The following is a 26,994-nucleotide window of genomic DNA, read 5'->3' as shown; positions in this document are numbered from 1 at the left end:
TTCAGATTTAGCAGGAAAAGCAGGCTGCCTGGGATTTCAAAGGGAAAATATTTCTGGAGTGGGTAGTGATTGACAGCACCTTTGGTTCAGCTACTCTGTATGGGGCTAAATGAATCCAGATCAGGAAAAGCTCAATGAAGAGAGAAGTGAAAGTGAAATAAGGCACCTTTTACAATGTCAGGGCATTTCAACAATTTACTGTTAATTGTACGTAATAAAATCTCACATACTGTAGTGAGATAAGGAGCAATTAATTTGCTTTGGTTATATTCATTGAGGACCATTGGCCAAGGCGAAAAGGAAAATCTTGAATTAACGAGGTAAGATCATCTGAGAAGGAAAATGGGGCCTGAGTTTAATGTTAATCCTGAAAGCTGGCATCTCTGTCAGTTCTGCGTTCCGTCAGTGCTACACTGGAGTGGCTTGAATTCATAATGTTCTGACTCAGAGACAGTAATGCCTTGATGCCCTGTACTCTGTTGATTCTACCCCTCAGTTGTGATTTTGAACACAAGGGCAATGCTTTGAGATTCTCAGATTTGCAATGAGAAGTGCTTCAAAGGAAAGTAATTTGGAAGATTGTGCCTGTATTGGCTCTTTGAATGACAATTAGTCTCACTCCCCTGCTCTTTTGACATAGTTATGCAAATTTTCACTTTTCAAGTGTAATGATAAGCCTTAACAAGTTTTGCCTTAATGAGTATAAAATTCCCAGACTATATACTGGGGAGAACAAAACTGAGTGTCTCTATCTCCCAATATATTCATCCAATCCTTCACTAAATCAGCCTTTTGGGCATTTAGTTTTAACATTATTCATTCACAGGATGTAGATGTTGTTGACAAGGCCAACATTTGTTGCGCATCCTAATTATTTTTAAGAAGATGGTAGTAAGCTGCCCCTTTAAAACATTGCAGATCATATGGTAGAGGTGCACTCACAGGACTGTCAGGGAAGGGCATTCCAGTTTTGTTGAAGGAATGTTTATATAATTCCCAGTTGTGATGATGTGTGCCCTGGAGCAGAATTTGCATGTCCTGATGCTTTTATGCATCAACTGCCCTTGTCCGCCTGAGTGGTAGAGATGGCAGAATTGGAAGATGATATTGAAAGGTGAGTTGGTGTGTTGCATCCCGTAAATGTAACTATGATCTACTGGTGATACTCATAGCTACTCCTCCCAGGAGATCTGCTCCATGGTACGTGATGTCTGTCAGTCTTTGCCATCATCACACATTCACTGGAGATCATCTTTAACCGCTCCATGACACCTATCATCCAATATGCATCATTGATTCCTTTTCCTGCTGCTCCCACTTTGCCTTCCAGTAGAGATCTTTGCCATCCAGAAGAGACGCTTGAGGTGGACAGGATGAAAATTTAAAGGATTTCAATGACCTCTGATATCCAGTTGAATTGAAGGTCCACAAACTAAGCATTTGTAAATTAATTTGTAACAAAAACACTATACCAACTCAAGTTGATAGGGCTGAAGAATTCTTTTTATATGCGTGTTTCATTGCACAATCTATTAGCAGGGTTACAGTGACTAATACAGGTAGTAGTGCCTCTAGTATTGCCCCAATTAAAGTGCACTAAACATGGGAACTTGCTGTTGTTGTACTGATCAGTAGGTGGTTTGATTTGGAAGCTTTGAGAAGTTCTTATTTATGACCACAGGTGTCATGTATGACCAGTGGTCAGGAGAAATTTGGGGTGACTTGTGTGAGGCAGAAACATAACGAATGCTTCATTAAAAACAGAAAGTGCTGGAGTAACTCAGAGTGTCTGTCAGCATCTGCGGAAAGAGAGGGAGAGACATGGTTAAATTTTCAAGTCCAATGATTTTTCTTTAGTCGTTAAGAAGGGCCATACTGAACTTGAATTGTTCACTCTACCATCAAATCTGCCAAATTTCTCTATGCTTTCAATGTCTTCGGTTTTTTGCTTTTACAGTAAATGCTTTGCCAGTTAGCTTCTTCCAAAAAAAGAGAATTGGGCAATATCTGCTAATGAGGGTGATTGTGGGCAGAGGAGACGAGCCAAATATAGTCAATCAAGTATTCAATGTAACAGTAGGGATCCAATTTAGTTGCATTCCAAGTCCCACCCACCCCCACATTCCCAAAACACTGTCTGTGGCAGAGTTTCTTGTTCCCTTGGTTTCACTGTCTGGAACTCTCAGAAACTCCTTCACCTTTACTTTTCTCTGTCGTCCCAGATTCATACCTTTCTGATTAGGCTCTTGCTCCCTAACATTGTTCAGTGTCAGGTTTCCTTGAAGGACTATATAACTCATTTCTACACTAGGCATTGCGTCTTCCAACCCACCCATAAGGATTTGAAGATTTATCTTTAATCTTGAAAATGAACAGCTAAAATTCTTTGTAATATGTTCTGGCTGGGAGCAGTCACTTTAATATTTCAGTTTCACTAACAGCAAAAGGAAATACTATAATTAGAAACTGAAAGTGCAACAATAAAAATTGGAGTGTGGCTGAAACTAAAGGCAGCATCAGAGCCAAGAGCCAGGCCTTGCATAGCTAATGACTATTGTTTTGCTTTTTTTATGTAAAAACACTGACAGGCCTGACAATATTCAGTGCCAGTAATGAAGAATCTTATTCAGTCTGATTGCCAAGAAGACCGTAACTATTAATAGTTAGAGCTTTGGAGTTGGTTTAAAAGTCACAATAGGAAGTTGACAGCTAGGTTTACAACGTTCTTGTGTTTTAAGCAAAACATTTTCCAGCACCACACTCTCAACTCTGATCTCCAGCATCTGCAGTACTCACTTTCGCTCCAGTGAAATAATACCTTTCCTTTACATAAGGAGACCAAAATTGCTCACAGATGCAGTCTCATCAGAACTTTACAGTGGCAGTAAGGCTTCCCTACTCTTATACTCCAAACCCCTTGGAATAAGGATCAACATTCCATTAGATTAGATTAGATTACTCACAGTGTGGAAACAGGCCCTTCGGTCCAACAAGTCCACACCGACCCGCCGAAGCGCAACCCACCCATACCCCTACATTTACCCCTTTACCTAACACTACGGGCAATTTAGCATGGCCAATTCACCTGACCTGCACATCTTTGGACTGTGGGAGGAAACCGGAGCACCCGGAGGAAACCCATGCAGACACGGGGAGAATGTGCAAACTCCACACAATCAGTCGCCTGAGTTGGGAATTGAACCCGGGTCTCTGACGCTGTGAGGCTGCAGTGCTAACCACTGTGCCACCGTGCCACCCCAGTTTCCTGATTAGCTACTGCTTTTTGCAGTTTTTCTCCATTTAAATACTTTGCTGTTTTGTTCTCATGTCTAAGATAAACAACTTCATATTTTCCCACATTAAACTCCATGGAATACTGCAATGAGTAACTCATCTCCTGATTCTCCAAAGCCTAGCCACTATTTACGAGGCACAAGTCATGAGTATGATGGAAAACTCCCCACTTGCCTAGATGGGTGCAGCTCCAACAACACTCAAAAAGCTTGACAGCATCTAGGACAAAGCAGCCTGCTTGCTTGACCCCACACCCCCAAGTATCTCCTCCCTCCACCACTGATACTCAATGGTGGCAACTATCTACAAGATGCACTGGAGAGATTCACCAAAGATTCTTAGACAGCATCTTCCAAACCTATGATTACTTCCATCTAGAAAGACAAGGGTAGCAGGTACATAGGAACATCACCACCTTCAAGTTCCCCTTCAAACCACTCACCATCCTGACTTGGAGAAATGTCGCCATCCCTTCACTGTGGCTGTGTCAAAATCCTAGAATTCCTTCCTAAGTGCAATGTAGGTCCACCTAAAGCATTTGGACTGCAATAGTTCAAGAAGGCAACTCAACAACACTTTCTCGAGGACAATAAGGACGGGAAACAAATACTGGTCAGCCAGCGATGCTCATGTCCCACAAATGAATTTAAAAATTGCCAACTCTTTGCCCATTAATCCTATTAATGTCTCTCTGTAAGCTGTTTGTATTGCTCTTACAACTTGCCCTTCCACCTATTTTTGTGTCATCTGCAAATTTGGCTACAGTCCATTCATTTCCTTCCTCTAAGTTATTACTTTATATTGCAAACAGTTGTAGCCCCAGCCCTGATTCCTGTGGAACCTCATTCTCATTGTTCTAAATGGCACCTCTTCAGACCACAGCCATCCATCTGATTTAAATACACTCACAATGCTGTGGAGGAGAGAATTTTAGGATATTGTCACAGAAGCAGTGAAGGAACCGCAGTTTGGTTCCAAGTCAAGATAATGTCTTGTTTTGTGGGGATACCTGAAGACATTTATGCTTCTAGGTGGTAGAGTACATGCGTTTAAAAGGTGTGGTTGAAGCATCCTAAACAATTTCTGCGAGTGGATCTTACAATCAGCAACTACATTTCAAGTACAGTATTTGATAGCATGAAGTGATTTGGTCAGTCCTGGGGTTTGGAAGGTGCTAAGTAAATGCTAATGTTTCTGTTTTTGTTTGCATGCACATGACAAGCAGGAAAGTGATACATTTCACCTCACCTTTAACAGGTCCCTGTTGACCTACTGCTATGGATTCATTCAACTATGAAGACGACATCAGCATCTTGACACAAAATGGGCAGCAGGACGATACAGAGTGGGCTGATGCACCAAATACAGACCTTACGGGCGAGGAATACTCTGCATCCCACTACGCACTCATCACTGCCTACAATGATATTAAACAGAGATTGATCGGCATGGAGCGAGATAACTCCACCTTGAAGAGAAAGCTCAGACAATATGATCTCAAGGTAAAATCCTCAGCATCGGGTTCCATTCCTTGGAAGCCATGGAAACCGAATTAAGAACTGCCGTGCCTTGGAAAATTATTAGATTAGATTAAATTAGATTACTTACAATGTGGAAACAGGCCCTTCGGCCCAACAGGTCCACACCGACCCGCCGAAGCGCAACCCACCCTTACCCCTACATTTACCCCTTACCTAACACTACGGGCAATTTAGCATGGCCAATTCACCTGACCCGCACATCTTTGGACTGTGGGAGGAAACCGGAGCACCCGGAGGAAACCCACGCATCTTGAGTTTTAAAGACAGTTCAATTTAGGGTGCAGAAGGGAACAGCCTACTTTAAGGAGAGAGAGAGAGAGAGAGAGAGGGAAAAAATCTTTGTGCATTAAGAAATGTTGTGCCTGTTTTGTCTCAGTCAGAGATTTGAAAGTTTAGATCAAAACACACTGACATTCCACGATGTTAATGTGCTGACTTACCAGAAATTTAATGCATGTGTTAGTTGTAACATTGTGTAGTCACACCTTCACTTTTCCAGTGAAGCGCCTTAACAGAATATGATGAAAGTGAGCCTTGCCCCTAATGCCAAAACACATTTAATGTTAACACATTGTTAACGTATCTGACTGATAAAGACAGAGTACACTGAGAGAGTGGAAACTATAGGCATCCAGGGTGGGTTGTGCCCATATCTAAATATAGCATTGTGTCAGTGAATAGGTTACTGTGTGAGTGTGTGAAATTGGGTCACACATCATCCATCTGAGAGATGAGGGAAGCCCAGGGAGTGTGCGCATACGGGCATTTCAAATCCATTTCAGTTGATTGAGAGGTTGGGGGATGTGGAGTGAGCCTTGTTAATAATGAGGGATTGGAAACTGGCAATCAAAATCCAAAATTGAAATGTGCAATTTACAAATGCATTTGTATTTGAGCAGAAACAGATGCTAATCTGCTCCAGTTCATGCAGTGGTGAATCAGAACAATTAATAATTATTACAGTCCAGCTTCAATATGATGTAGGAGCAATAGCCCATCCAACCATTGAGTCTGCTCTGCTATTCAATGAGATCATAGGTAATCTGATAATCCTCAACTACACTCTTCAGTCTTTTCCGCATAATCCTTGATTCCCTCATGAATTAAAAATATGTTGTCTCAGTCTTTAATATATTTAACACTCCACCCTTTGCAGCCCTTTGCTAAATAATTCCACACATTCACTACCCTCTGAGAGAAGAAATTCCTCCTCATCTCTGACCCCTTATTTTAAGCCATCTGGTCTAGTTGGTCAGCATGGACTGGTTCGACTAAAGGATCTGTTTCCACGCTGTAATGATCCAAGTCGCTGTGGTCTTAGACTCTCCCAAATCTACCCTCTCAAATGTCTGAAGAATCTTTCTGTTTCAATCAGGTCACCTCTCATTTTTCTAAATTTCAATGAGTACAGGCCCAACCTGTTTAACCTGTCAGCATAAGACAGCCCCTCCATACCTGGTATCAGGCTAGTGGACATCCTTTGGACTGACTTCAATGCCAGTTTATCTTTACTTAGATAAGGGACCCAAAACATTTCACAGTATTCCAGCTATGATCAGTACAGTATAGTTTATAGTGCACGGCCAGTATAGTTTTAGAAACGTACATTATTAATGTTTCGAGTCCAGAGTGATGAATCTTCAGAAGTTTGGACCGGTTCTGAAAGCCATACTGAACTCAAAACATTAACGTCATTCCCTTTCCACAGATGCTGCCAGATCTGCTGAATTTCTCCAGCTTTCTTGCTGTTTATTTGCTCCACAGTATTTTGCTTTTCTTACTCCTGTGTACATTCTTGTCTTGATGCTGATCACTCCATCAGCAGTCTAATCCATAGTGTCCATCCAATTCACAAACTAGGAGAATGTAAGGTCTGCAGATGCTGGAGATCAGAGTCGAGAGTGTGTTGCTGGAAAAGCACAGCAGGTCAGGCAGCATCTCAGGAGCTGGAGAATTGACATTTCAGCCCAGAGCCCTTCATCAGATTCTGACGTGAGAGGCAACTGTTTTACACAGAGAGTGGGTTCATGTGTGGAATGATCTACCAGAGAAAGTGATGGATGCAGACAGAGTTACAACACATAAAAGGCATTTGGATAAGTTAGTGAAAAGGAAAGGTTTGGAGGGCTATGGGCCAGGAGCAGGCAGGTGGGACTAGATTAGTTTGGGAACACGGTCTGAGTGGACTGGTTGTACTGAAGGGTCTGTTTTCATGTCGTATGGCTCTGACTCTTTTTAAGTCTTGGTATGAAATCTTGGTTGAAGGGGTGAGTCTTAAAGATGATTTTAAGGGAGAATGAGTTGGTAAAGTGGAGAGGCCTAAGGAGGGAATACAAGATTGTTGTATATTGATATTTTTGATTCACCTTTGAACAATGGAGTGATGACAATGATTTCTAACTGTACTGCGCATTATTTACAAAGTTATACAGAAGGCTTAAAATGCCTACATTCTCATGCTTTTAGCAGCTTCCAGTTTCTTTTGTAGTGTCTGTTTACTTTGCTCTGAGTCAACAACCAGGCTTAACCAACAAGCTCAGTGTGCATAGGCCAGTTAAGTGAAAGTGCATACTGCAGATGCTGGAGATTAGAATCAAGATTAGAGTGGTGCTGGAAAAGCACAGCAGTCAGGCAGCATCCGAGGTGCAGGAAAATTCCTGATGAAGGGCTTTGGCCTGAAACGTCGATTTTCCTGCTCCTCGGATGCTGCCAGATCTACTGTGCTTTTCTAGCACTACTCTAATCTTGACTGCGTAGGCCAGTTATCAGCCTAGCATAATCAAATGCAGACCAACTGAAATAAAACCAGAAAGTTCTATGTAAATTCAGCAGGTTGACAGACCAAATGAACACCACCCAGATGCCTTAACAGCTAATGGTGGAGAAAAAGAGCTGGGGCTGGGGATGTTGGGATAGCTCCACAGAGGCTAATAACCCTACACCAAGTCACCCTTTATTTACATGTGGAGAGTCCTTGATACTGAATGAGTATAGCTCCCTCAAAGCCAGCTCTCAAAGTGAACAGCATATCTAACACTCCTGTACTTATCCGTCAGCCAGGGCTCCTTGATTTGACCAGAACAGCCCCAATCAGGGAACTCATATTCTATGAGGTCCACCTGGCTGACCTCGTTACAATTGCTACAGGGATGATGTTTATTTGGCTAGCGTTAGAGCAAAGGGGATTGAGACAGGAGAAAGGTTTTAGGGATTGGCTAGTTTTCTAATTTGTTTTTATGATGTGAGCGTCATTGGAAAGATCAGTATATATTGCCTATACTGCCTTGAAATGAATGGTTTGCTAGGTCATTTCAGAGTAAAAAAAATTTGCTGATGCTGGAATCCAAGGTAGACAAGTAGGAGGCTGGAAGAATATTGTAAGCCAGGCATCAACAGAAGGTGGAGAAGTCAACTTTAGGATGGTCCTGAAGAAGGAAAACATCCGAACATTGACTTCTCCCCCTTCTGATACTGACTGGCTTGCAGTGTTCTTCCAGCTTCCTGCAGGTCATTTCAGAGGGCAGTTAAGAGTCAACTACATTAGTGTCACTCTGGAGTTACACATGGGCCAGACTAGATAAGACAATTAAAGATTTCCTTCCCTGCATCATATTAATGAACGAGTTGGCATCTCGCATCAATTGATTATAGTTTCAAGGTCATCATTATTGAAACTGGCTTGTAATCCTAGAATTCATTAAAAGTGCCTTGATGGGATTTGAACCCATGCCTCCAGAGAATAGCTTGGGCCTTTGGACTATAAGATAATAAGAAATAGGAACAGGATTGTTCCCTCAACCGAGTCCTTATGACAACATTAAATGTGTCAGTGCTTAATGCACTCTTTAGCATGAACCCTTGAAAACTTTACACACTCAGAAGATCCTTGTTTCTTCCTGGACTAGTTATTTTAAGCCTAGGGACAGGTTGCACTGAGCACGACTGGGCCAAGAGAGAGAGAAGACAAAAATGAAACACAGTGCCTACACCTGATTGCTGTAGAGTGACCCTTGCGGAATTAGGTAAATGCATCTGGGAATGAGATATGCATGGACCAGACAAGGGTGACAAGAAGTGGGGTGTGTGTCTGGAGGAAACTGCTGAAGGCTACAAATGGTTATTAGAATTCTTTACCCTATGGCCAGTGGAATCTCATTTGTCAAGTCAAAGATTATTATATGACTGAAAGAAACCATTCAGCCCAATGAGTCTATGCCAGTGAACAACTAACAGCTTTAGGGGTCTAAAGTTGAAACCTAAGAGAGGAAAGGCAGGAAACTCAGCACAAATAATGTGTACAACTGAAGTCTTGATTTTTGGTCACACTGAGGTTAGACCCACAGGTACCCTCTGTCACAGACCTTTGCCAGGTCTTGGGATGGTATCCCATTTGCTTGGATGTGTGGTTGGGAAAGTGCTGTTAAGGATGAAAAGTATGAAGCGCATTCTGACTGGGCTGGACAGACTACTTTAAAGGATAGTGTTACCCCTGGTTTGGGGGGGGTTCCAAAAAAGGGACATGATCTTAAGATACACAATAGGCCATTGTGGACTGGTCAAGGTTTAAAAAAAATACCATGCAAGGACTGCACAAAACACTATATAGGACAAACAGGAAGACAGCTAACAATCCGCATACATGAACATCAACTAGCCACGAAACGACACGACCAGCTATCCCTAGTAGCCACACACTCAGACAACAAGCAACATGAATTCGACTGGGAAAACACTACTATCATAGGGCAAGCCAGACAGAGAACAGCCAGGGAATTCCTAGAGGTATGGCATTCATCCACAAACTCCATCAACAAACACATCGACCTGGACCCAATATACCAACCACTACAACGGACAGCTGAAACTGACACCCGGAAGCAGCAAGGACAGACCACTATAAATACCGGAAGAAACATCAAAGAAGCACTTCGCAGGAGGCTCCAGAGCACTGATGATGTCTCCTAGCCAGGGGACGAAACGTTTGCAACAAAAGCTTCCAGCTCGGCGAACAGAACCACAACATTGTGGACTGGGATGAGAAGAAATTGTTCACTGAGAGGGTGGTAAACCTGTGGACTTTTCTACCACAAAAGCTCTTGAAACCATGTGACCAAACGCGTTTAAGAAAAAAGTAGATTTCCAGAGGTTAAGGTGTAAAGGGGAGAGAGGGGATGTATGGTTTTGAGATCGAGAATCAGTCATGATTATGTTGAATGGCAGGGTGAGCTCGATGGGCTGAATGCTCCTTTCTGTTTCCTATATTTCTATGTTGCTGCCTGCCTGAGCCATGTGCCTGGAAACTGGGACATCCTGTCAGTCCGTAGGATGGGGGCAATTTGAATAGCCTGCAGCCCTCATTCTGATAATTCAAGATGGAGATTGATGCATTTTTGGATGCTATGTTGATTAGGTGGATAAGTGAAGTTGAGGCAGATGATCAACCATGATGTTGTCGAATGGCGGAGCAGTGGGGCTGAATGGGCTTCCTCCTGTTCCAAGGTTATTGTGGTGCCATCACTAACTCTGCTCTCTTCTCTTCTCTCTTCTTTACCATTGTTCTTCATTTCCCAGTTTTCCTTGTCAAACGAGCTTGTGGATGATAAGAAGTTGCCGCAGTCCTTGCTTGACATTACCTTGCTGAGAAATGAGAACACTCGGCTGAGGGAGCAGCTGGAGCACTTTAGAAACCAGGTTTGAATTCCTCAAATGCATTTCTCCTCCTGCTTCTCACAAAGCCTCACCCGGCTTAACACAGACCTAATAAGTGACGAAACCTTACAAATTCACTTCAACCCGAGGCTTGTGCTTGTTTTCTGTGAGGTCAGTGGGAATAGGGGTAGGTCCCAGACCTTCAGGAAGGGGCGGGATTAACTACAATCACTGGTTCTGGCCACTGTGCAGAAGTGCCCCATGGAAGCTTCACTGGTGATTCCTGAGGAAGGGCTCTTGCCCAAAATGTCGATTTTCTTGCTCCTTGGATGCTACCTGAGTGCTTTTCCAGCACCACCCTAATCCTGACTCTAATCTCCAGCATCTGCAGTCCTCGCTTTCACCCATAACAGGAGTGAGTCCATCTGTATTGCTCTTGCTGCAGAATAGTTTGACCCTCACCATCCAGGCTGATGGAAACATCGGTCACTTTGATAGAATACATCTGATTTGATGGCAAGCTCATCAACAAAGACCAACATTTTTGGCATGTAAACCTAACTAACGAAAAGGTCAGGACATCCATCACAAATATTGTGTACAACGAAAACCCTAATGCAGTGATCCTTGGCTAAACAGAATTGCCCCCAGTAATGCCACCTAACACCAAAGATGGTGGACAAAGGCATAGGAACTTGGAGCAGGAGTAGACCATTTGGCCCTTTGAGCCTGCCCTGCTATTCAGTATGATCACGACTGATCATCCATTTCAGAACTCAGTTCCTGCTCTCTCTCTATAGCCTTTGATCCCTTTAGCCCTGAGAACTATATTCAACTTGAAATAAAATAACATTTTGGTGAAACTGTCCATGCTTTTTTTCAAATAAATTGCTTATATTTTTGTTTAGAGTGAATTTCTGAATTAATGGGGCAGGTTTATATCGAGTAGAACCCCAAATGTTATAAATTTGAGTTCCATTGGTTTAACAGTCTCTTTCAGGCCAGAAAATGTGACTGGCATACAGACCATAAACAGGACCAGAACCCACTAACTAACAGCACTGTGGGTATTCTTGCACCCCATGCTCTGCCATCATTTTCTCAAGGGCACGCAAAATATACTGGCTTCGATAGCGACACCCACATCCCCCAGAAAGAACATTTTCAAAAAGTGTTCATTTCAAGTGGCATATGAATGCAATAGGACTGAAACTCTTGGATTCAATAGTTGTGTCACATGTATACTCCCCTCTGAGCCAGATAGATTCCCTCATGCCTCTCATCAATTAAATGCTGGTTTTTAATTAATTTTCAGCTTCGCGACTGTAAAGAAAGGGAGGATCACCTGGATGAGGTCATTAAAGCTTATGAGAAAATACGTTCTGAGAAAGATGACCTACATCAGCAATTAGAAGAAATGGTATGTGTTTAGTTCAATATTACAAATGATTTCTGCTTTTGATCTTTGGCAATGTCCTGTTGTTTAAAAAATGAATTGCTGCTTGTCACAAGAAGGAAGCAGATAAAACAATGAATAGTGATAGTCCACTGATGTTCCATACATTGACTTCTACCTTATCTACTGTTAAAAGAAGTTGAAGGTTCATTGAGTTAAAGGACTGTTATTACATCGAATAAGTCACTGATTAAAATAATTAAGCACTGGTTTGTTATTAATGGTAGCAGATTTTATTGGCATCCTTTTAAAAACAAATTACTCTCAGGAAGCTAAGCATTTGGACACAAAATTGGTTTGTAGGTAGAAGACAGAAGGTGATGGTGGAGGGTTGTTTTTCTGACCGGAGGGTTCTGACCAGTGGTGTGCCACAAGGACCAGTGCTGGGTCCACTGATTTTTGTCATTTATACAATTTAAATACAGGAGAATGGTTAAGTAGGTTTGCAGATGACACCAGAATTGGTGGCGTTGTGGACGATGAAGAGTACCATGGAACCATGATCAGATGGGCTGACGGGTTGAGGAGTGGCAGATGGAATTTAATTTAGATAAATGTGAGGTGTTGTGTTTTGGAAAGGCAAATCAGGTCAGGATTTATACACTTAATGGTAGGGTCTTGGTGAGTGTTACTGAATAAAGAGACCTTGAGGTGCAGGTTCACAGTTATTTGAAGGTGGAGTTACAAGTAGACAGGATGGTGAAGAAGTGTTCGGTACACTTGCCTTCATTGGTCAGTACATTCAGTGTAGGATTTGGGATGTCATGTTATGGTTGTACAGGATATTGGTTAGGCCACTTTTGGAATACTATGCACAATTCTGGCCTCCCTGTTATAGGAAAGATGTTGTTAAACCTGAAAGGGTGCAGAAAAGATTTATAAGGATGTGGCCAGGATTGACGGGAGAAGCTGAATAGGCTGGGGCCTTTTTCCCTGGAGCATCTGAGATTAAAGAGTGACCTTTATAGAGGTTAATAAAATCATAAGGGGCATGGATAGGGTAAATAGACAAAGTCTTTTTCCCAGGATAGAGGAGTCCAAAACTAGAGGGTATAGATTTAAAATGAAAGGGGAAATATTTAAGAGGGACCTAAGGGGCAACTGCCTGTGTGGAGTTTGGACATTCTCTCCATCTCTGCATGTGTTTCCTTCGGGCACTCCGATTCCTCCCACAGTCCAAAGAGTAGGTTAAGTGGATTGGCCATGCTGAATTGCCCATTGTGTCCAGGGATGTGCAGGCTAAGTGGGTTAGCCATGGTAAATGTGGGGTTACAGGGATAGGGGTGATTCTGGGTGGGTGCTCTTCGGAGGGTCAGTGTCAACTCAATGGGCTGGATGGCTTGTTTCCCCACTGTATGGTTTCTATGATCATCTGCCCCAAATATCTCCAAACATGCAAAGTCTTCTTTGCCTACGCCTGAGGGAAGGAGAGCTAGCTTGTTCCAGACAATGGATTGAATTTGGGAACTTCCTAGTTTGTCAGCAGGCACTTCTTTAGTAAGTGAGGGGACAGGTCAAGAAGATACTTACAACTCATTATCACTTCTGTAACACAGTGTCTCTGCAGCTGGTTCCAGTTTCCCTGGGGCCACTTTGTTGAAAATCATAGGTTTACAGCCAGCTTCAAGATGAATAGGCAGAAAATCACAGTGACTGTACTCCCTGCTGGGCACCTAGAATTGGCCCTTATTTATTGGTAATGCTTTAAACTGGTTTGAAGTGTTTATTTTTGAGTGTGCGCTGTGTACAAAAGTCAAATTGTACTGAATAAAAATGTGCAAAAAAGACTAGGCAGTTATCTTCTTATTGGTTTTAGATGTCAGTAAACAGTTTAAATTAGTCCTAGGAAGAATGTAAAGGTTATTTTGGTGCTGACTCTAAAACTCAAGTGAAATTTGATGCTTTCCATTAGAATTTAAGGCTGAAGCTTGATATATGTAAACAGTGGAGCGAGTAATATCCGATTATATTGATTAGATATTGATATCTCGTCAAACAAACATACCACAATGACAGCTGTTACTGCCCATAAGCTCAGGTTATTGGAATGATTTTGTGTAGCATCCAATCCACACTGTATATTGGTTATGATATTGGGTGATCATCTCAGGAATTCTGAGGTCCAGCATTGCCATGGCAACCTGCACAGCTTGTGGGCCAGCATCAGAAAAATGATCAACATCTGACTCAATAAATGTTCTTCAGTGAACAAGGGTTTGTCATCCCTATAATAAAAGCAATATACTTGGGATGCTGGAAGTCTGAAATATAAATAAATAGTGCTGGAAAAAAACTCAGCAGGTCTGGCAGCATCAGAGAGAGGAAACAGAGTTAACATTTTGAGTCTGATATGAATCTTTATTGGGAAATTTTAACTCTAAGTTTCTCCAGCACTTCCTGTTTTTATTCCTGTCACCCCTCCGTGATCTAGGCAACGTGTGACTCTCTTCAATGCCCTTTGACATTGGTCAATTGTTAAAAGGAAACCGTTACCATTTGACTTCCCAAGTCTGATTGGACTTATCCCTGGAGATTTTCTTACATAACAATCTGCCTCAAGTACCCAGCCCCCACACTCTTGCCATTCGTTACCCAACTTTGTCCTTTCTGAGATCAATCAGGATATGAGTAAATTCTCTCCTTGCTATTCAACTGGGTAATACTTAACCGAGAGTCAAGTATCCTTTTTACTCTATGTCCAATATTTAGATAATGAATAACTAAAGGTATTCAATGAGAATGTTTGTTTTTATAAAGATACAATTTTCAAATGTTCTTATAATTTTTTCTATAAGCTTAACGACTGCAATAGTATACAATCATCAAATGGTTAGAGCTTAGAAAGAGGGGCAGGCTATTAGAGCTTAGAAAGTGACCATTCAGCCCTATCACATCCAGACTGGCTCTCTGCAAGTGCAACTTAGCTAGTGCTGCAACAGTGCTTTCTGTAAGTAGCACAACAATTTATTTTCTCTCCCAGAAAATTATCTAGTTCCTTTTTGAAGGCCATGATTGAATCTGCCTCCATTACATTTTCAGTCTGTGCCTTCCAGATCTTAACCAAAAAGGCTTGATTTTTCTCTTCAAATCCTGGGAATTTCAAGCTAAATAAAAACTGAAAGAACTGCGGGATGCTATAAATCAGAAACAAAAAGAGAAATTGCTGGAAATGCTCAGCAGGTCTGGCAGCATCTGTGGAGAGAAATCAGAGTTAGCATTTTGTGTCGAGTGACCCTTCCTCAGAACTGCATTAATGTTATCTCTGATTTCTCTCCACAAATGCTGCTGGACCTGCTGAGCTTTTCCAGCAGATTATGCTTTTGTTTCTGAATTTTAAGCGAACCTTGGAGCGTTGACATCTCCATCAACTGATTGAAAGGCCCACTATCAAATTAAAGAAATTAATATAACCTTTTGAAATTGTTAACACCGGTTACCATGGGGTGATGAGTGCTGTATTTTTCAATGTTCAGAATATGCTTGAACATAGATGTTTAGATTAGATTCCCTACAGCATGGAAACAGGGCCTTTGGCCCATCAAGGTCCACACCAACCCTCTGAAGAGTAACCCACCCAGACTCATTCCCCTATATTTCCCCCTGACTAATGCACCTAACACTATGCACAATTTAGCATGGCCCATTCACCTGACCTGCACATTTTTGGACTGTGGGAGGAAACCGGAGTACCCGGAGGAAACCCACCCAGACACGGGGAGAATGTGCAAACTCCACACAGACAGTCACCCAAAATGGGAATTGAACCTTGGTCCTTGGTGCTGTGAGACAGCAGTGCTAACCACTGAGCCACTGTGCCATACATCACAGGACAGTCAGCATCTGATGACATGGAAGATGCCGCAGATTAATATCGCTGATCATTTCATCATTTTGAAATGAAATTAATTTCAACCGTATCTAGTTTTTCATTTTGGCCAACATCCATAGTGGAAGTCACATGAGAATTTTATTTTTCCATCCTCGTTCTATTTTAGCAGCTGATGAGAGACAGATTTTGGGCCAATTGCTTCAAAGCTTCAAGCATAAATCTAGTGAGCCCAGAGCAGTTTGGGACATTAAACAAACCTGTTTTAAAGATTAAGTCTCAAGGTTTATGAATGTTCTCTATCAGAGTAACTGCACACAACCTTGAGGCAATGGAACAGGAATTTTGCAGGAATAGGTACATCTCCAGTTCATTGCTCCTCACAACAAAGTGATTATTTTTGCCATGTTATAGCTTTGAATTAGGCCAGTTGGTCAAACCTCTGTATTAAGGATTCTGTGCATGTCTGCCACTGCGCTGGCTATAGCTTCCAGCAGTGATTTCCTTTGAGACTGCACAGCATATGGTGCAAAGAGAATGCTAAAAATGGAGAGACAGTGGGAACTAAAAGGGTTGCAGCTTCTGATATATAACCAACACTCAGTAAGGCAAACTTGACTTCATTTCAGCAATGGGCCAGTTGTAGCACATTATGAATCTCAAGGTTCTGGGTTCAGGTTCCACTCCAGGGCTTGAGTCCAATAATCACAACAGTGCAGTACTGAGGAACACTCAACTGTCTGAGGTGCTGTCTTTTGGATTGGATCTGAAACTAAGGCTCCATCTGCCTACTCAGATTCAATAGCACCATTTCAGAGTAGAGGAGCTATCCATAAGACAATAGGAGCAGAAATTGGACCATTTGGCCCATCGAGCCAGCTCCGCCATTTGATCATGGTTGTTATCCCTGGTAACCTGGCTGAAACGTATCTTTCAATCAACACACAACAACAAACAATACAGATTAGCTGCTCATTATCACATTTTTGACTGTGAGATTTTACTGTTTGCAATTTGGCTGCTTGCATCTTCTATGTAACCACAGCAAGCATACCTCAAAAAGGAACCCATTGGCTGTCAAGCACTTCAAGATGTCTGTGGTCATGAAACATGTAGTATCTTTTGTATTTTAGAGATCCAGCTTTGATTTCATGAAAGGGACATTTTCCCTGCAATAGTCAACATTGGTGAAAGTCTCAGCCTTCAGTTTTCATAACTGGGGAAACAGAAAGACTTTCATGGCATCCCAATGTGTTTTACGGTCGAAGAATTACTTTCCAAGTGTAGTGCAGGTACTGGACTGGGGAGGACAAAGTAAAAATCCCATGATACTGGGGGGTTATAGTCCAACAGGCTTATTTGAAATCACAAGCTTTTGGAGTGCCCGTTCCTTCTTCAGATAGCTACTGAGAGACAATACATTGGAACAGAATTTATAAGTAAGTTTATAATGAGTTTGATCTTTTACTTATAAATTCTGTGTCTGATGTATCCTCTCTCACTATCTACTTGAAGAAGGATTAGGGCTCTGAAAGCTTGCGTTTTCAAATAAACCTAATGAACTATAGCCTGGTTGTGTGATTTTTGACTTTTTCCAAGAGTAGTCACTGCTGTAATGAACAAAGCAGTAGCTCACTTGTACACAGCAAAGTACTCAGCCCTGCATCACCAATTCCAAATCTAATCCCCTAAATCACCCCACAGGCCAGATCCACCCTGACAGCTTGTCAGTCACAACACCCTGCTCCAACCTGACCTCTGCATCTGACCTACCCAGTATACTTAACCACCTAATTGTCACCTTACCACCTGGTGCCTAACTCCTCATCCATCTGGCTTATCACCCCATTACCCACATAGCACCCAATGGCTCATACACCTGACATTCTGTCCCATTACCCAGCTGGCACCCAACTGATAACTCACCTGACATTTTAACGCATTGCCCACCTGGCACCCTACCCCATTACCCACAGCACCCAACCCCTCATCCATCTGGCACCTGACTCCTCATCCACTTGGCATATTACCCCATTAAGATAAAGTGAGGACTGCAGGTGCTGGAGAGTCAGAGATGAAAAGTGTGACACTGGAAAAGCGCAGCAGGTCAGGCATCATCTGAGGAGCAGGAGAGTTGACATTTTGTGCATAAACCCTTCATCAGGAATGGCACTTTTCCAGCTCCACACTTTTTGATATATTGCCCCATTACCCACATAGCACCCAAATGATCATCCACCTGACACATTGCCCCATTACTCACCTGGCATTTTACTCCATTACCAAACAAGCACCCAACTTTTTACTAACCTGGCACGCTACCCCATTACCCACATAGCCCCCAACCCCTCATCCACCTGGCAGCCTACTCCATTACCCACATAGTACCCAATGCCTCACCCACCTGGTACCTGACCCCATTACTCAACTGACATCCAACTCCTCAAAAACCTGACACTTGGAGCCCTCACACATCTAGCATCCTGTTCTCTGTTAAGGACAATGATGGGTAGACACTAAATCATGACTTTGCTTGCAAACCCACATCCTGTGAATGAATATGAACAAAACATGTTTATTGAAATGACAACAATGCAACATTCTTCAGGAACTTTACATCCTGTCCTGGACTAGACTGTTTCAGCTGGGGAGATCCCTGTCCTGGACAACTCAGGAGGCTTCTATTCTGGACTGGACCAGGTGGGAAATAGGGTTTTCAATCCTGATAAGCATATTTGTGCCTAGCTGTACAATTCAGCAGTAAGCAGTAAGACTGAATGAATATTGCAGCTGATTACACTGGGCTATGCTATAAAGAGCCCTGTTTAGTTGGTCTATGGTGCTATCAGATTGAGAGATATTGCAATGAAAAAAATATGACAGAGGTTATAATATGAGCATATCTCTAAAGAGACAACAGAGCACTTGATAGTATTTACTTTCCTGGGGATTATAAGCAGATCAGTACATTGAGAAGGAAAAAATAAAATGGAAAACAAAATGCCCAAAGAACTGTGGATGCTGAAAATCAGAAACAAATACAGAAATTGCTGGAAAAAAACTCAGCAGGTCTGTCAACATCTGTGGAGAAAAAGCAGAGTTAATGCTTTGGGTCCAGTGACCCATCTCCAGAACTAGAATGGAGTTTCTTCAGAAAGAGAATGGACTTGGATTTACATGGCACCTTTCATTAGCACAGACATCCAAAGCTGAGGAAGTAGTTTTGAAATATAATCATTATTATAATGCAAGAAACTCAGCAGCCAGTTTGCACATAGCAAGATCCCACAGAGTGAGATGCATTAGTGGTGAGATAATTGTGTTTTTTCATTGATTTTAACCAGAGGTTAGACACTAGGGATAAACCCCAGCTCTTCAAAATTGAGCTATTGGATCTTTTCCATCATCCGATGAGGTGGATGGACCTGCAGCTTAACAGTTTATTTGAAAGGCAACACCTGTAATAATGCCATCTCCTTGGTCTGCACATTTAGGGCGGCACGGTGGTACAGTGGTTAGCACTGCTGCCTCACAGCGCCTGAGACCCGGGTTCAATTCCCGACTCGGGCGACTGACTGTGTGGAGTTTGCACGTTCTCCCCGTGTCTGCGTGGGTTTCCTCCAGGTGCTCTGGTTTCCTCCCACAGTCCAAAGATGTGCGGGTCAGGTGAATTGGCCATGCTAAATTGCCCGTAGTGTTAGGTAAGGGGTAAATGTAGGGGTCTGGGTGGGTAGCGCTTCGGCGGGTCGGTGTGGACTTGTTGGGCCGAAGGGCCTGTTTCCACACTGTAAGTAATCTAAATCTAAATCTGAATGACTCTTTGTGAAACATCTGCAATCCTCAATTGCTTTCCAAATCTTCATCCAAAAAAAGTGCAGGTTCACCAGTAATTTGGCAATCTCAATTACAGACGGTGTGTGATGGAAAAGCACAAAACAACAACTGGATGCTTCTACAAGGTGGTTTAGTTACAGGGGATTTGACTTGTACACCTGAACTGGAAATTCTCCATTCCGAGAGCAGCAACCTCCCAGGGCACTGCCCCTTTACAGTTCAGTGACAACATGAAAAACATCAATTAGCTATTGTCTTATAAATTATGGTATGGTACATAATAAGGCTGATCAAGACCATTCCACCTCTCTGCAGAACAATCCAGTCAAGTTCCATTTCCATGTTCTATCCCCATATTGTTCTCGAGTGTCATCCAAATTCCTTTTGAAATCACCAACTGTGTTCGATTCTAGCACCCTCATAGGCAGCAGGTTCCAGATCCAGGACCAATCATGATACTATTGAATGGCATAACAGGCTCAAGGAGCCAAATGGCCTTCTCCTGCTCCTTTTTCTTATTGCTTTCTGGTCTTATCATTATCATTTGCTTCATCATAAAGTTCTTCCTTACACTGCCAGACCCTGTATTTTTCAACCTTGTACACCTGCCTTAATTTTAGGGATTCTATGATTCTATACCTCCTTCTTGAAGACACATATATTTTGGCCTCAACCATTCCACAAGCTCATCTGGGTGAAGAAATTTTAGAATTTCGAGAACAGTTAGTGATGTGCGATAAAGTTTGGCCTTGTACAGCAAGAATGAATTTTTAAAAAACACAGGAAGGATAGTCCCTGAGAAAAGGATCTTGAAAGAGGGCCAGTACCAATTAAATTAACTCTGTAAGACTGAATGCCTTCACTAGATGAGCGCAGTGCGTGGGAGAAGTCAGATTAACCTGGTAGCTCAGTGGTTAGCACTGCTGCTTCACAGTGCCAAGGACTCAGCTTCGATTCCAGCATTGAGTGACTACCCCAGTGTGGAGTTGCATGTTCTCCCCATGCCTGCCTGAGTCTCCACTGGATGCTCTGGCTTCCTCCCACAGTCCAAACTTGTTAGAAATTCACCAACAATTCTTAGACAGCACTTTAGGACATTAAGCTGCCAGTCCTGTCCCTCCCTGAGCCATATTCTGTAATTGCTATGATATCCCAGTCCCATGTTCCTAACCATGCCCTGAGTTCATCTGCCTTGATTTTATCTCTTACTGTGATATTTGTATCATTGATGGTCACAGGTGAGGTGCCGGACGACTGGGGTTGGCTAACGTGATGCCACTGTTTAAGAAGGGTGATAAGGACAAGCCAGGGAGCTATAGACCAGTGAGCCTGATGTTGGTGGTGGGCAAGTTGTTGGAGGGAATCCTGAGGGACAGGATGCACGTGTATTTGGAAAGGCAAGGACTGATTCGGGATAGTCAACATGGCTTTGTACATGGGAAATCATGAATCACAAACTTGATTGAGTTTTTTGAAGAAGTAACAAATAGGTTTGATGAGGGCAGAGTGGTAGATGTGATCTATATGGACTTCAGTAAGATGTTTGCTGCTGAAATTGTGTTGCTGGAAAAGCGCAGCAGGTCAGGCAGCATCCAAGGAGCAGGAGAACCAACATTTCGGGCATGAGCCCTTCTTCGGGAATGAGGAAAGTGTGCCAAGCAGGCTAAGATAAAAAATAGGGAGGAGGGACTTGGGGGATGGGTGTTGGAAATGCTATAGGTGGAAGGAGGTTAAGGTGAGGGTGATAGGCCGGAGTGGGGGTGGGGGCGGAGAGGTCAGGAAGAAGATTACAGGTTAGGAAGGTGGTGCTGAGTTCAAGGGTTGGGACTGAGACAAGGTGGGGGGAGGGGAAATGAGGAAACTGGAGAAATCTGAGTTCATCCCTTGTGGTTGGAGGGTTCCTAGGCGGAAGATGAGGCGCTCTTCCTCCAGCCGTCGTGTTGCTATGGTCTGGTGATGGAGGAGCCACCTGCATGTCCTTGGTGGAGTTGGAGGGGTAGTTGAAGTGTTGCGCAACGGGGTGGTTGGGTTGGTTGGTCTGGGTGTCCCAGAGGTGTTCTCTCAAACATTCCACAAGTAAGCGGCCTGTCTCCCCAATATAGAGGAGGCCACATCGGGTGCAGCGGATGCAGTAAATGATGTGTGTGGAGGTGCAGGTGAATTTGTGGTGGATATGGAAGGATCCCTTGGGGCCTTGGAAGCGGGGAGATGTAGGCGCAAGTTTTGCATTTCTTGCGGTTGCAGGGGAAGGTGTCGGGAGTGGAGGTTGGGTTGGTGGGGGGGTGTGGATCTGACGAGGGAGTCACGGATGGAGTGGTCTTTTCGGAACGCTAATGGGGGAGGGGAGGGAAATATATCCCTGGTGGTGGGGTCCGTTTGGAGGTGGTGGAAATGACAACGGATGATACGATGTATATGGAGGTTGGTAGGCTGGTAGGTGAGGACCATTGGGGTTCTGTCATGGTGGTGATTGGAGGGGCGGGACTCAAGGGTGGAGGAGCAGGAAGTGGAGGAGATGCGGTGGAGAACATCGTCGATCACGTCTTGGGGGAAATTGCGGTCTTTGAAGAAGGAGGCCATCTGGGTTGTTCGGTATTGGAACTGGTCCTCCTGGGAGCAGATGTGGCAGAGACGAAGGAATTGGGAATATGGGATGGTGTTTTTGCAGGGGGCGGAGTGGGAGGAGGTGTAGTCTAGGTAGCTGTGGGAGTTGGTCAGTTTATAGTAAATGTCCGTGTTGATTCGGTCGCCCGATATAGAAATGGAGAGGTCTAGGAAGGGGAGGGAGGAGTCTGAGACAGTCCAGGTAAATTTGAGTCGGGGTGGAAGGTGTTGGTAAAGTGGATGAACTGTTCAACCTATTCGTGGGAACACGAGGCAGCGCCGATACAGTCATCGATGTAGTGGAGGAAATGGTGGGGGGTTGTGTCAGTTTAGCTGCAGAAGATGGACTGTTCCACATATCCTACGAAGAGGCAGGCATAGCAGTAAGGTGTTTGACAAAGTTCCCCATGGGAGACAGGTGACCAAGGTCAGATCTCATGTAATACAGGGAGAACTCGCCATTTGGATACAGAACTGGCTCAAAGGTAGAAAACAGAGGTTGGTGGTGGATGGTTGTTTTTCAGACTGGAGGCCTGTGACCAGTGCCACATGGATCGGTGCTGGGTCCACTACTTTTCATTATTTATATAAATCATTTGGTTGTGAGCATGAGGTATAGTTAATAAGTTTGCAGATGGTACCAAAATTGGAGGTGTAGTTGACAGTGAAGAGGGTTACCTCAGATTACAACAGGATCTTGATCAGATGGGCCAATGGACTGAGAAGTGGCAGATGGAGTTTAATTTAGATAAATGTAAAATGCTGCATTTTGGGAAAACAAATCTTAGCAGGACTTATGCACAAAATGGTAAGGTTCTAGGGAGTGTTGCTGAACAAAGAGACCTTGGAGTTCAACTTCATATGTCCTTGAAAGTGGAGTCGCAGGTAGATAGGATAATGAAGAAGGCGTTTGGTATGCTTTCCTTTATTGGTCAGAGTATTGAGTACAGGAGTTGGGAGGTCATGTTGCGGCTGTACAGGACAATGGTTAGGCCACTATTGGAATATTGCGTGCAATTCTGGTCTCCTTCCTATCGGAAAGATGTTGTGAAACTTGAAAGGGTTCAGAAAGATTTACAAGGATGTTGCCAGGGTTGGAGGATTTGAGCTTTAGGGAGAGGTTGAATAGGCTGGGGCTGTTTTCCCTGGAGCGTTGGAGGCTGAGGGGTGACCCCATAGAGGTTTATAAAATAATGAAGGGCGTGGATAAGATAAATAGACAAAGTCTTTTCTCTGAGGTGGGGGAGTCCAGAACTAGAGGGCATACGTTTAGGGTGAGAAGGAAAAGAAAGAGACCTATGGGGCAACTTTTTCACGTGGTGGGTGATACGTGTATGGAATGAGCTGCCAGAGGAAGTGAGGGAGGCTGATACAATTGCAACATTTAAAAGGTATCTGGATGAGTATATGAATAGGAAGGGTTTGGAGGGATATGGTCCAGGTGTGGGCAGGTGGGACTAGATTGGGTTGGGATATCTGGTCGACATGGATGATTTGGACCGAAGGGTCTGTTTCTGTGCTGTACATCTCTATGGCTCTATGACAAGGGCAGCAGATATATGGAGACAATGATGCTACCACTTGCACATTCCCTTCCTAGCCACTCACCATCCTGACTTGGAAGTATATTGCCATCCCTTCACTGTTTCTGGGTAAAAAATCTGGAATTCCCTCTGTAATGGCATTGCAGGTCTACAGTTCAAGAAGGCAGCTCATAACCACCTTCCAAAGGGCAACTAGGGATGAGCAATGAAATACTGGTCAGCCAGTGATGTCCAAGCCCACAAGTGAATAATAAAAAAGGTCATTTGGCCATGCTAAATTGTCCGTAGTGACTAAGAATGTACAGGTTAGATGGATTAGCCATAGTAGATGTGGGGCTTATGGGGATTAGGTATAGGGCTCGGTGTGATGCTATTGTTGGGTTGGTGCAGCTTTGATGGGCTGAATGGGCTCTTTCTATACTATAGGAATTCTACAAAAATAAATAAAACAGCCCTCAATCCATTCAATGGGGAAAACTGAGATTTAGAAGACTTCCCATGATTTGTGGAATGAGGCAGATGTGAGGAAGACGTGGATAATCGAGAAACCTATACAAATGCTTTGGCAATGCTGGTTCAAGTCTCACCGCTGGTATAATTTCAATTCAATTAATCATTCTGGAATGAAATGCCAGAAGTGACCATTGTTTTTTTTTAAAAAAAGCTCATCCGGTTTATAATGTCCTTTAAGAAGGGAAATCTACCCTCCTTACCTAGCCTGGCCTGCATATGATTTCAAATGACAATGAAGTGGTTGGTGCTTAACCACTCTCTGAAATGGCTGAGAAAGCTGTTTGTTTCAAGATAAATGAGCAGGAAGTGCTGGCCTTGCCTGTGACATTACATCCCATGGAAGAATAACAAAAGCAAATCATGCTCATGTCTGTTTTCTTCAGCATGTTTTCCTCAGAGTAATGACTAGCCTGAGGAGCAGCACTCCACGTGAAGCATGTCTAATCAGTTGTCTCTCCTGCTCTAATTGCTTGACACAGGCAGCTTAGAAAGATTTATTGCTTAATAATTAGTTTGTTTGACTACACTATTGGTACATCTTGGTAGCCAGCAGGTGTCTGTAGTGGGATTTGAACCTGGTTCACTGGTAGGGACTCGACCCACGACTCTATGAGGCCTTCTCTCATCCAGGAAGCCGATGTTCCCTGCTTCTAATCTGTGACTTTATTTTTCTCCCCAACAGACGGTGCTGGCCGAGGATCATATCTCCACGATTCAGAGCTTGGAGCAAGCTCTGAGGCTGAGGGACAGTTCAGTTCAGATACTCAATGATCAGCTCCAGGCAAAAAATGAACAAATTATCCAGCTGAGCCCAACACGTAGAAGTCCTTACGGTATTGTGTCATTATCCATCTGTTCACAGAGGCCTTACCTTGTAGCTAAAGCAACAGTGGGTTCCAGAGAATAGGGCAGGCAGACTTCAGGCACAATACATATTGAAGAGCAGCCAAATACAAGATGCAGTAAACCACTGGTGGCAAAAATTGAATGTTTCATATTCTGAAGGATAAAGAAGTTCTCTTTTTTTTAGAAGGTGGAAGGGTGACCTAATGAAGGTCTTTAAAATTAAGAATGTTTTTGATAAAACAGACACAGACAGAGTTTGTCACTGGGGAAGAGGATAACTAGAGTCCATCAATGTAAAAATCACCAGAAAAATAATCCAATCAGGAATTCAGAAGAAAGCCCAGGACCCAGGGAGTGTTGAGAATGTGGAACTAACTGTAACAGAGAGTAGCTAAAGAAAGACTTGCATGTAAAAAACAAATTCTTCATGGCAAGCAAATGTCTCAGTGTTCTCTAGTAAGTGACATACTTTAAAGATGTCCAGGGAAGTGCAGGCTCGGTGAACTAGCCATGGGGAATGCAAGGTTACAAGGACTGGGTGGGATACACTTTGGACGGTCGGCGTGGACTCAGTGGACTGAATGGCTTGCTTCCACACTGTAGTGATTCTATGATTAATAGAACTAATACCATTTCATTTTCCTTTTCGCCTATCCTTCTGGAACATTGAATACCCTGAATAGTGAGTTCCTAGTCTTGATCACCATGCAATTACATCTTTGTAATAGCTATCAAACCTTATTTATTTATCACAATTTGTACCATCAACTCATCTATCTTGATAAAAAAGATGTGTGCATTCATATAAGGAGCCTTAAGCTTTGACCTTTTCATCATAATTACTTACCTGATTCTAATTTCTGCTACATTTTTCTGCATTTATTTTCTGCCTCTTCCTGTTTTGTTTTGATTATTATTTGCCTGTTCATTACCCTGCACCTCTGCTTTCTTCTTTCTTTTAAGAAATTATCTGAGATAAAAAAACAGAAGTTGGAAGAAACCCTCAGCAACATCTCGACAGATGGAGAAATAGAGTTAACATAGTTAACATTAGAGTTTAAGATTTTCAGTTGTTCGTTTTAAATATGAGACAGATAGTTTTTTTTGTTAAGCAGAGGTATTAAGGGATGTGGGCCAAAGGCAGGTGTATGGAGTCAGCCCACAGATCAACCATGATCTCATTGAATGGTGGAACAGACTAGAGGGGCTGAATGGTCTACTCCTGTACCTATGTAACTCTTAAGATCAATGTACAGCCCAAGTAATTAATACCTTCTAGAAAATCCACATGTCGCTTAACTTTTTCACAATTTGAATGATTGACAGGTTGGTTTTGTCCCTAAGAGTGTTTGCTCTGCATTGAATCTGATCATTGTGTTATGTTGCAGGGCTGGAGAGTCCCAGACACCAGCAGAACTGCAGGGTGGTCGATCCCCAGCTCGATGAGCTGGAAGTTCAGAGGTTGCAGGAGAAGGTGGACGAACTCCAGAGGAAGCTGCACAGTTGCCAGTGGCGGGAAAGACAGTACAAAGAGGAGTGCGACCGCTTACAGTCTCAGCTGAGCCAGCAGAGTCTACAGGAGAGTTGTGCACAGGTTAGTGAGGAAGAGCAGGCATCTTTTGTTTCAAGAAAGTTGAGCTGAGAGGCTCTCTCATTCAACGAACTCAGTCACACAGACCAGATATTTTAGGGGTGGAGTTACAATAGGTTTAAAGCCCAGACATACTGGGGAAAGCTAACAATACAGGTGGTGTCAGCACCTTGGGATTGCAGAACCTTCTCACTGAAATTCAGTTTTTCTTATTTCAAAAAATGCTTTATCCTTAAAAATGTCATCAGAAATATATGGTCGTCACAAAGTATTTTGGTTCTGTACAGTAACATATG

At 43.1% G+C, this 26,994-nt stretch overlaps 1 protein-coding gene across 3 annotated transcripts in view; it reads left to right on the top strand.

Moving 5' to 3' along the window:
• tbkbp1 (TBK1 binding protein 1) overlaps nucleotides 1-26,994 on the top strand; it is a 135,817-nt gene that overhangs the window by 7,167 nt on the left and 101,656 nt on the right. For 2 of the 3 annotated variants that reach the window (XM_060848825.1, XM_060848826.1), the window contains 5 exons: nucleotides 4,552-4,796; nucleotides 10,407-10,526; nucleotides 11,800-11,904; nucleotides 24,944-25,094; nucleotides 26,496-26,701. In XM_060848825.1, coding sequence (XP_060704808.1) covers nucleotides 4,572-4,796; nucleotides 10,407-10,526; nucleotides 11,800-11,904; nucleotides 24,944-25,094; nucleotides 26,496-26,701 — 807 coding nt within the window. In that variant the 5' untranslated portion in view covers nucleotides 4,552-4,571. The remainder of the gene's footprint in view (nucleotides 1-4,551; nucleotides 4,797-10,406; nucleotides 10,527-11,799; nucleotides 11,905-24,943; nucleotides 25,095-26,495; nucleotides 26,702-26,994) is intronic. The other variant, XM_060848827.1, reaches the window with a different exon arrangement.

Source organism: Hemiscyllium ocellatum, chromosome 32 (genome assembly GCF_020745735.1).
Source record: "Hemiscyllium ocellatum isolate sHemOce1 chromosome 32, sHemOce1.pat.X.cur, whole genome shotgun sequence".
Lineage (NCBI taxonomy): Eukaryota > Metazoa > Chordata > Chondrichthyes > Orectolobiformes > Hemiscylliidae > Hemiscyllium > Hemiscyllium ocellatum.
This window is presented reverse-complemented; position numbering and strand designations above follow the sequence as displayed.